The sequence below is a fragment of the Physella acuta genome, unplaced genomic scaffold (assembly GCF_028476545.2).
Source record: "Physella acuta isolate Inbredline_101_S28 unplaced genomic scaffold, ASM2847654v3 ptg001163l, whole genome shotgun sequence".
Lineage (NCBI taxonomy): Eukaryota > Metazoa > Mollusca > Gastropoda > Physidae > Physella > Physella acuta.
In genome coordinates this window covers 135,270-146,941 of record NW_026732680.1, presented here as the reverse complement: position 1 = coordinate 146,941, position 11,672 = coordinate 135,270, and the positions used below count along the sequence as shown (strand labels likewise).

The 11,672-nt window shown below is 31.8% G+C and overlaps 1 protein-coding gene across 2 annotated transcripts; it reads right to left on the bottom strand.

Moving 5' to 3' along the window:
* Window positions 1-233: 233 nt before the first annotated feature.
* LOC131956610 (tubulin delta chain) lies at window positions 234-10,423 on the bottom strand. Of its 2 annotated transcripts, XM_059321120.1 has the most exons (6): window positions 6,306-6,454; window positions 6,003-6,157; window positions 4,939-5,090; window positions 2,393-2,556; window positions 831-954; window positions 234-696 (listed from the first exon to the last, which is right to left on the bottom strand). In XM_059321120.1, the coding sequence occupies exons 1-6, from the start codon at window positions 6,337-6,339 to the stop codon at window positions 507-509; spliced, it is 819 nt and encodes a 272-aa protein (XP_059177103.1). In that variant the 5' UTR covers window positions 6,340-6,454; the 3' UTR covers window positions 234-506. The 2 variants fall into 2 exon arrangements, with proteins under 2 accessions (XP_059177103.1, XP_059177102.1); XM_059321119.1 differs by lacking the exons at window positions 234-696; window positions 831-954; window positions 2,393-2,556; window positions 4,939-5,090; window positions 6,306-6,454 and adding exons at window positions 8,433-8,551; window positions 9,236-10,423 and having other exon boundaries at window positions 6,029-6,157.
* Window positions 10,424-11,672: the final 1,249 nt, after the last annotated feature.

Genomic DNA, 11,672 nt, shown 5'->3' with positions numbered 1-11,672 from the left:
ATTATGGTAAAATTTAATACAGTTTAATTTTGGTTTAAAGTATTATTACTGACAACAAAAGCTCATTATTATTTTATTAATTAAACTCTTTTAGGTCATAATATTGAAAAAAGGTTATTCCGTAGTAATTATGTTTTTGTGATACTCTTATAACAATGTACATAAATCTGATGCATGTATAATTGTATAAAGATGTCAGAAAAAATTATTAATGCTTTGTTAAAATAAACTGTTCATGATACATTACATGGTTACAATTTTATTCTATTTATATATTTAAACTATACAAGATTAAAGTACATCAGTATTTCCTCTTATTAAATAAATAAATGTATGCTGATCTTAAAAAAAAAACAACTAAACAACAGGATACAAAGTTAAACTAAAAAGCATATAATATATCACAGCCAATTATATCAGAAGTTATCAGTTTGTTTAACAGTTTAAGAACAAAAAACAAATTTACTAAGTCAAACAGGATCAAAATGATTTTACATCTGCAGATCTCATATGAACTTCATAACAGTAACAATGGCAATCAACACTAAGTGTGTAGTCTGGAAGATCCTCAGGCAGGAATTAGCACACAATGGTGGCTTTAGGAGAACGCTAATGAGATTGGTCATTATGTTAGCCGTTTTACCTTCACATGTCTGCAGGGTATCCCACATGCACATCGCCTTGATTTCCACAAGTCTATCAGATATAGTTAGAATTATTACACAGAAAACCTACACTGGTTTTGATAAAAGTGATGAAAATTTGTACACAGCTGAGTACACAAATATTATTCACTACTTAAAAAATAACTTAAAAATAAATGTACTTACCTGCAGGGGTTTAAAATGTCGTAAGCTAAATCTTTTCCTTGCATGTTCACAGCTGCTACAACATCATCGTGCACACACTTTCCTATCTCACTAAAAAGTGGAAACATACAGCTTCTTGCCAGGGCTAACAAGGAAAATAATAATTCATCATTGACATTTTCCCAAAACTGTATGAGGTTTAAATATTGAACTTTTAAAAAATGTCCTACATCTTTCATATACAAGACTATACTAAAATTAAACACAGGTATAGTTTTTAATAAACCGGGAGTGATCTCCCCTAAACTTTCTTGAATATTCTTATAAACACTACGGGAGATGGCACATCACGATATAGACAAGATTTTTAATCCACTTTTAATTATTTAAACTTTTTAAAACAATATCTCGTAGAAAAAAAGAATTGCACACCAAGTGAAAGAAAAAAAAAGTATATAATAGTGCGGAATATTATTAGTACGTTATAAATTCTCATGCGTTTTTTGAGAAATCGGAAATAGCATAAATTACTACTTCTGGTTAATGGAAATAACTCAAAATTTGACAGGCAGAGAATAAGATCTTTTACTTATATGTGAAATTGCATTTATCTATCTGAAATAGTACTCAAGTTATAGGCTTTTGAAAAATTGAAAGTAGAAAAAGTTCCAATTCCGGTTATTGGAAATCGCTTAAAAGTTGATACGGATCTAAAAATTTAATATAATACTTATATATGAAATTTCATCAACCTAGCTGTAACGGTACTCAAGTTATCGTGTTTACAGACACACACACAGACAAGATTGCAAAACTATGTTTTTCCGACTCAGGGAGGTGTAAAACGTCGAGATTTGAAAAAAATCTTGATTTTTTTTTCAAGATTGCTATACTTTCTCTATACTTTGTATACTAGAAAGTAAAAATGTATAAGTAATGCCTTGGTATGGACTTCAGAATATTTAATATACAATGTAAAATGTTTTTAAGCATGTTCAACTATATTAAAAATTAGTTTACAATTTGTTAAGTCCTAAAAGAAAATGTAATGCTGATAGGGATCATTCACAATCAGTGAATGCATATAGAAAGAGGGGGGGGGTGTCTCAGACATGTGTTATTGGATGGAAATGAGAGAGGTGTGGGGGGGGGGGTAGAAAAAATGTAACAAAAAATACTAGTTAGTTTAATACTGTAAATTGTTAGTTTAATTCTTAAAATTAAAAATAATTAGAACCATACTGATTTAAAAAAAAATATTCTTTAGATTTTTTACTTTCCAGGGGCAGGTGAAGTAGAGTTCATCTGTTTCAGCAGAGACCTTTGCATGTCGGCTTTACTTTCCCTAACATGAGTTAGGTACCCATCAGGGATGTTGAAAGGACTATAGCTCAGGATCCGAACTTGAGACTTTCGGGTTAGCAGTCAAATGCTCTACCATTTGACCACACTTTCTATTTTTTATAAGAATCATGTATTATTTTGTTGGGGGGGTTTATGATATGGGGTGGGGGAGGGGTGGGGAGTGAATCATCTGTACTAAAAATGACAAAATGAATGGATTACTTAGAAGAAAAACTAACAGTCATTTACAGCACACAGCTCTCGTAATGTTTCTCTGACAGCCAGCTGGCTTGGCACAGATGCAGCGGTTATTTCTTTGTTCACCATTACCAAACAGCTGTGGTGGCCCACGATGATCATACAATACAAAACCCTGGTGTACTTTGTCAAACTGTCACTGTTGCTGGTTAAGAAAATGTTAACACATGTTACACCAAGAGGGTGGAGGAATCCATACATATGCTGTGTGTGAGGAATTCCATACAAATGGCATGGGAGGGAAGGGGGGGGGGGGTTGAATTCAACATGTAGGTTCCTATATACATATATAAGTATATATATATATATATATATATATATATATATATATATATATATATATATATATATATATATATATATATATATATATATATATATATATATGTGTGTGTGTGTGGGGTCTTAAATATATGTTGTGGGTTAACCTAGAGCCTACATTTGATGTTGGGGGGGGGGGGCCTTCCAATACATATTGTGTGTGTGTGTGGGTGGGAGGGAGGGACCCCATACATGAGGGGATGCAACATGTGCTAGCTGTGATGATGTAGACTTAAATAAATGTTTTAAACATACATTAACCAAGGATGTGACCAGAACATTAAAACATTTGGACATTTTTTAATTGAAGCCCTCTTATACCATTTTTTGCACTAAGTAATAGCTTAATATAGGTTATATCTTTAAAAAAAAAGAAATTTATGTTACTCAAAAATAACACAGAAAGTGTTTTACTTGCAGTAATTCCTAATAATAAACAATTTTTTAAAAATTGCACAAGTTAACTAAATGCAATAGAAACTTTCAAATAAAATATCAAACTCATTTAAACAGTAGTTTTCACTCTTTTTAAAAGTATTCAAATAATTATTTATTCTTTTAGATAGCCTTGGACCGCTATTTAAAATTGCTGGTGTAATGTCGTCCCCCCCCCCCCCCCCCCCCCCCAACAAGACACGGTAGAGGTGTCATTGTGGACACTAGTTCAGAAATCAGTAGTCTTGTAGCACACGCCGTAGCATGAACAATAATTACTACCTGAGATTGTCTGTGACGCCACTTTTTATTTTTTCCCACCCTAGCAATATCAAACACATTCTCAGGGCAGAGAGTTCACATAACTTAGAAATCATTAACGGTTCTTATAGTCACTTAAGTCACCTTTTGTAAGGACTTCAAAATAAATTTGACCTTATAAAATAAAGGAAAAGCAGCAGATTAACAACAGATAAAGTTTGAATCTACCTAGACTAGGGGTCGGCAACCTGCGGCTCGCGAGCCGCATTTGGCTCTTTTGATGTCAAGTTGCGGCTCTTCAGCTTAATGCACAAATATTTATAATTATTTTATTCTATTTTCAAAACTGAAAAAAATATTGTTCTGCAACACTCGATAATGAACGATATAATAATAAACATAAACAAGTAACACTCACTATTCAATAAGACTATTAACTACTCCCTATTTCAATGTTCTTCCTAATAAATAGTCCATTTCGAATTGAAACATTCAACTTCATGGTGTATATCATAAAGAAAATAAACGAACTAAATGTAAAACTGAAAGGAAGGAAAACCCAGCCTATACCTTGCTAGAAGAAGTGGATTGTTTCGGGAAAAAAACAACTTTATTTTGTTAAAGACATGGAGAGCGGTAAATTACTTAATTATGAAAAATCTGGAAAAAAATATCATGATAAAACCAATGCTACTATTACAGCATTACTATAAATAAAATGAAGGATGTTTTCACTGAGAGATTTGAGCAATTCAAAACAAATTCAAGTACTCTGACGTTTATGGTAGACCCTTTCAACACAAAAACAAATGAGATTATTTCATATGTTTAAAGCTATTTATTTTAAATTTATATATATATATATATATATATATATATATATATATATATATATATATATATATATATATATATATATATATATATATAATTATATATATATATACATATATATATATATAACCCAATTCAAAGATCATACTAATGACATAAAAATGTTTGTGGCTCTTTAAATACTGGGTAACTTTGTAAATTGTAACTTTTGGCTCTTCTGTCTCAAAAGGTTGCCGACCCCTGACCTAGACTAACATGCATGAGAGATAACATAAGAGGAAAGGGAATTGGAAGGTGTACATCTCCTTTAAGTATAATATTTTAGAATACATTTGTGTGATTTGTTTTTTGGAGAAATTATGTAACTAAAAACTTCATAAAATGACTTCCCTGATTAATAAAGATTGATGATATGCACTAATTTTGATAGTTTTTGTTAGCTAAAACAAATAATTTGAAATGAATACATAATTGTTGCTATGGTTAAGTAGTTTGTATTCCTGAAGATTTCATTTAGAAAATATGAGAAAACCAGTAAAAACTGTTCTATGAATTCTGTTTAAATTTAAGTAAAAAGGTAAGCCAAAAGTAGCTATAGATGGAAATCATAATTTAACAATATTTTAAAGTAACATTGGGTTATTATTTTAGAAAACTATCTAGATGAGAGACTTACCCACATTTGTGTTGGTTGAACAGTTCCTGGACAAAATGTAGAAAGCTATCCTGAATTTCACCGCTTGCTGAGCATGGTCGGGCATCGAACAATCTTTGAACTGTACTGTCAGACTGGTTTCCAAGGAAACCACTGCAGTATTCAACTTCATCCTATGAAACAAATAATTTCCAATCAATGTTAGAAATATACTTCTTATTGTAAATTTTTATACTTATACTGTGTACCTAATGGAATCAGCTCTGTCTAGATATAGTCTCACTATGAATATTTTAAGATATTGTTCAGCAGTACTTAAAAATCTGTATTTATAGCTTTTCGAACCAGGCAGACAAAGTAGAGTTCACCTATTTCTGTGACCTTGGCATATAAAGGGGTAGTGTGGTCAGCAATTGTCCAACTGCCTTTTTTTTTTTTGCAACGTCAGTTAGGCACCCATCACAGCTGGGTAGATTCTGGGACTACAGCTCAGAAAGGAACTCAGGACTCATGGGTTAGCAGTACTCTACTGTTTAAAGTACTTGACAGTAACAAATAATTGAGCTAACTAGGCAATACTTGTAGACAGTCATGATAAGTACACATTTTATATTTAACTTTATTCTTGTTTAAATTAATGGGAATTACTAAAAATCGTATTTAAACACTGGAAATAGCACAAAAATGTTTGATTTCCTAATTCCTATGTTTTTGAATATTTTAGTTTTTAAACAAAATTAGCTTCCAATTATTGGTTCAATTTTCAAGTACTCAGCATTGAAAAATTCTTATTATTCAGCTTCTAAGAATACTGTTTATTTCAAGATTGAAAGGTTTGATTGTTATGCTAATTAAAATCTCATGGGCTACTTTGAAAACATTGCAAGGAACAAGTTTTCTTCCATAACAGAAATGATAAAATTGGACAACATTCTTACTGAACAGAGTTCATTATGTACTAAGAGCATTTGCATCCACTTTATTAGTTATATATGCGTTTGATACTTAAGTACATACTTAATACAAAATCTCACACATTGGAAGTTAATATTACAGGATTGATGGTACTCTGTAAGATTTCATACCTTAATGTCTGAATTTTTTGATGTGCCTACAATGGTAGATGCATGAGCCAATGATGTGGGCTCTGTAGTGATGACTTCCCTTGTTACATTGTCTAACTGGTACTTGGAAGTGGCATTTTCATTTGTTAAACTCCCTTGTCCCTCAGACAATGCACCTGATAGAATAAATTATTCAACAAATTATCAAGACAATGTAAATTAAGATAATTTATCCTTATCCAGAATGTGTACAATCAAAATTAAATTAATATTATAACATAAAGGTATTTACAATTCAAACGAACATTTTAAAAAATACTTTACTTGTAAAAAACAATGAGAGTAGAAGAAAAAGCATTTCTAATTAGAAGTTTCTGTATGTATTGCTGGGAACAAAACAAAATAGTTGATAATTTATCAGAAAGAAAATGAACATTAGTTAAAAAGATTAATGGCTACTTGTCATCAGTCAGCTACCCCTGTGCCTATGAATCATACCTAAAAATGTTTTGACTTGTAAAAAACATACAATCAACAATAGATAATACTATGAAACTGTAATTATAAATTTGTACAAAACCAAGTTAAAAATTTAAAAAAATTAAAATAGTAAATGTTATAATAATAACAAATTATTTTAACTTTATTGTTAAGAATAAAGATTGCTGTGCAATTTAAAATATAATACTTAAGTTCAACACACTCATTTATTTTTCAGATCTTAAGCTAATATAAAGAGTTACATTTTTTTTTTAACTACAGCATTCTACTAGATATCATGAGAGATAAAATATTCAGTATAAGTAAAGACTAAGAAGCCTTTTTGCCATGACCAGATGTTACTCTAATTAATAACTTGCCTTACATTAGGTGCACACAGCATATTGATGAGACAAAGATGAATTGCATTAATCTAATAATAGCCAATAATTGAGTTGGAATGATCAGTGTGTTTTCAATCTAGAATGTTGATCCAGCTGAATAAGTCATATAAACCCTCTCAGCACAGGTCACTTGAATGTATGGTTGGTTATGCTTTGGTCATCTAGAGTATGTTTAATTAGCCCCTGGTTATATAAGGTATGTTTGATTAGTTCCCAGTCATTTAGATATAAGTTAGATTATTCACTGGTCATCTAGGGTATGTCTAATTAGCCCCTGGTCATCTAAGGTATATTTAATTAGTACCTGGTCATCTAGGGTATGATTAATTAGCCTCTGGTCATCGAAGATATATTCAATTAGTACCTGGTCATCTAGGGTATACTTAATTAGGCCCTGCTCATTTAGGGTAATTTTAATTAGCCCCTTGTCATCTACGGTATGTTTAATTAGTTCCTGGTCATTAAGGTGTGTTAGTTATTCACTGGTCAACTAGGGTATATTTAATTAGCCCCAAGTCATCTAGGGTTTAATTATTAATTGGCCTCTTGTCATTATGGGATATTTTTTATTATCTTCTTTAGCTAACCAACAGGTCAGTTTGGTGTATAGTAAGTTAACTTAATTGCTGACCCACTAGAAGCTGGAATGATGGTTTACTAAAAAGAATACACTTTTGATCTTAAGTTTTGAATTTACTGAATTATATGAATGAAAATTGTTTTTGAATTTTAATAACAAGTGTCTATGTAGACAAATAATATTACTTAAATAAATAGAGTTTTAAGGTTAATACTATAACCTTTAATTAACTATCAATGAAAGCATGCTTTTTTAAAAAAAAATATATTTAAAAATATAGTTACTGAAAACCAAAATTTAATTATTTTTGAAAAAAAAAATGATTAAAAATATTTCAGGTAGTTGGTAAAATTTGGTAAATGACCTTTATGCAATTTCAGGCAAATATTGTAGACCCCAAATAATGGTATGGTAGATTAGGTCTGGTGATATTTTTTACTAGCTTCTGAACTAGTCTGCTCACTTTTAAAACACACAACACCATTCACAGCTGTTGACTTACTTCACTCTTTTAGCTAACACTATCTAATTTCACAATCTTATTAAACATTCTTCTTTTACAGCCATAAGAATTATCTAGTCTGTCTGTGTCTCATGAATCAGACTCAAAAGCACATGGTTTAGACTAAACTTATAATCAAAGGAAATATATTTAAAAAACAAAGTTAACTCAGCTCACATCCTCACTATAACAAAAGCCAGGAATCAAAAAGTTTTACTACACTAACTATAAAGCTATTCATAACTTACGCATAATCAATATGAAATAATTTTAAAATTCATAGGTTGTTTACAAAAATAGGACCTATAAAAATTTTAAAGAACAAAGAAAATAAAGAATTAAACTTCATTCAAAAGCACACTTTATTCAGAATTTTAAAACCATTAATGCCTGATCCATTTAAAAAAGAAATCTTTATTAATGAAAAATGATAGCTAGGGTAGTCCAGAAATAAAGTAAGAAAACAAATAAAATAAATGACTTACAAAACCATTTCCAAATAATTTTTTATTGCTCCATTCAGTTGCTAAAATTATGTTTTTGTCATCATGTGGTATTCATTTAAAATCCTGCCCAATGTTTCCACACTTTCTTGAAATATTTCCTACAATGATACAATGTAAATAAATATGAAATATTATCGAAAGTTCTGTAGATTTTATCTATTGACACATTAAGTTTTGTTTTTTCAATTTAAGTGTGCGTCTCTGAGACATCAATGAGTTCATTCAACTCTGATGGGTACTTGGCTGAATTAGGGGAAAGGTTAAGGTAAAGTAAATAGAGTTTCCCTTTCAAACCTGACGGTCTATGGGGCAAGTGAAGTAGAGTTCACTTGTTTCTGTGACCTCAGCATATGAAGAGATAGTGTGGTCAGCACTATGCCCAGCCGCCTTTACTTTCCCTAACGTGAGTTAGGTACCCATCAGAGTTGGGTGGACTCAGGGACGGTCTACTAACTTGAACCCCGATTTGAACTCGAGACTTACGGGTTAGCATTCCAGCTCTCTACCGCTAGACCACTCCGTCCCACAAGGTTAAGATAACTGGGCTTATATTAAGCTTAGCACTGATCACACATTCCCTTCAAATGCCTAAGTGACAAAAATAAAAAACTCTACTTCTATGTTCTCCTTAGACAATGCACTATAAGGTGTTTTAGTTTACTTTTGACTAATTGAAGCAAAAAACAACAATCTAGCAGGTCTTATACACAATGTCTCCTTTTGTTTGCAATAATAAATACTAACCAAATCTTCTCACAACACTTTTTATGAATGTCTCTTACCTCAGATATTCCATGACGATAATACCAGTGCACATAGGCCCGAGACTCAAGTTTAATCAATGCTCTTGATAAAATGGTCTGCACATGGTCTAAGAATCCAGTAGAGTTAATGGCCAGAGTTAAACTACGACTTTCTTTTGAACCTATTGTGTTGGCTTTAGCTCTCCAGTAGTCAATAGGGTAAGGATTCCAGTCAACAAAATTAAGCCCCCTCTTTATTTTTCTTTCCTGTGTTGTTTTCATAGTGGAGAGGAAAGTGTTATCAGCATCTCCACGAGCTACCACTGTGGCAGAGAGAGCTCGTGTGGGTTCTCCATTGCTGTCAAACTTTGGATTGTACTGTAAAATTTTGGACGTCAATCCTTCCCATGAAAGTTTCTTTGATGTGTGTTGTGTGAGAGTGATGAACTTTGTAGATGGCATAGGGGTCAAAGTTCGAATAAGCTCCCATGGCTCTTGTCCTAAACTCAATCCCTTCGCAGTTGATAATGAATTTGTAGGTAAAAAAACACCACTTAGATTGTTTGCTATAGTCTTGTTCACATCTTGAAACGACAACTGGCCATGCATTTCTAAATTACTTGATTCACCAGCTTGAAGCAGATGATTAAGATGATTGATATAATAATCATTCGGAAGCAAGATTATTGAATCAGAGTAACTCTGCAGCCAATGCAGGCCTAAGAGAGCGTTATAGTTTTGAAGAGGGCTTTCACCACTGGCACAAGGTGCTACAGCACAGGACAAGATGTTGCTACATGGATAGCTGTCTCTCATTAGCTCTATCAGATGTGATCCTAGACCCGAGCCAGTCCCACCACTTAAACTGTGGTATACAACACATCCACTGTACATGTCACATCTTTCAGTTTCTTTTCTCACTGCTTCCATACTCTCCTCCATGAGATGATCATCCCCTTGAGATGTCATACCAGTGTATCCCAAAGCAAAGTTAGTCCCTCTACCTCTTTTCCCAACAATAATATTTTTCTCACGCACTTTAAATGTTTTGGGAAGAGAGTAGATAACTTTAGACTCGCTGTCAATGTGAATACTTCTTTGCCATCCATCCATTGATTTGAACAAATGCTCAGCTCCTTTGTCACAGCTATTAGAGTAGTTTTTCCATAAAGGAATGCTCATTTGGTTTCCACACTGACCAATGTGAATGTGAACTGTTGACATTTTCACTCAGTTGTTTTTTTATCTAAACAGAAATAATTAAAAAAAAAATGAAATGCACAGGATTAGACTAGATCAGACTGACTTGACTTTTAAAAATGTTTATTTTTTTATATTTCAGACTTCTCTATGTGGGTATATTTTGAAAACATTGTTTTATTAATTGTTTGAAGTTAAGAAAAATAATCTTTGTAATATTCATGTTTTGAACATGAATATTACAAAGATTATAAACAGTTTATATGATTTAGGCCTACCTTTTTGCATTTTCAAATATATTGTTGTTGTTGTTATAATTATTATTAATCTCAGAGGGCATGCTTAAGCCACACTCCTAGGCCTAGGGTGAGGGAGGTTGACTATTTTGTGACAATGTGTGTTGGTGGTGAAGGGTGAGGGTAGGGATGGGGATATCAGACAGTGTGGCATACATTACAGTTTGAAAAAAAGTAGGCCTAATATCTTAAGCCCTTAAGCTGAATTTTTACATATTTAACAATAACTTTGCATTTTTAGGAACATTTAGTCTATGTAAGTTGCAGGTGAAATGTGAATTTTACCTACTCTGCCCCATGGAACAATATGACCATGTCTGACAGAGTTACTTTGCTTTCCTTTTTATTTAAGTTTTTTTAATATGTATTATAAAATTGCTTAGATTGAAAACTGTGTAATTGTAATAATCAGAGCTCAGTTACTATATGACACTATATGTTAGAAAGAAATTTTGTTTCATAAAACTAAAATTGCTTGTTGTGGGTCAGGTAAGCTGATGTGTGACATTATACATTATTTTTGGGATGTTGGACTAATACTATTATAATACTATACTGTATATTCATAATATATAATATAGATTATATGATAGTGTATGATATTGTATAACTTACTAACGTATGCCAGAGACTAGGTGTAGAGTGTAGAGTGTAAAGTCACAAAGTGTAAGTAGATCTAGTAAGTGTACAGTGTACTAGTGTAGACTCACTAGTCTAGTTAACTACTAAGAGTCTAGAACTCTAGATCTAGTCGCTAGAGACTGTTCTAGATTCTAGATCTTAATAAAATAAAAACAAAACAAACCAGTATTGAACATAAAATCAACAAAAACATACAATGAAATAAGATAGAATGATAGATCTAGGTTCTAGAATAGATCCAAGACTGTAATCGAAGTGATTACAGTGGTTACAGAATATAGAACTCTCTAGTTGCTAGGTTACAATTTGTATTAGATATAATTAAACGAAAATAAAAT

Excerpts from the sequence above, each read along its gene's own strand:
- LOC131956610 (XM_059321119.1), bottom strand. The coding sequence starts at position 10,420 with ATGTCAACAGTTCACATTCACATTGGTCAGTGTGGAAACCAAATGAGC. Across the intron at positions 8,552-9,235 it reads ATCGTCATGGAATATCTGAG|GAAATATTTCAAGAAAGTGT; the intron begins GTAAGAGACATT and ends GTATCATTGTAG.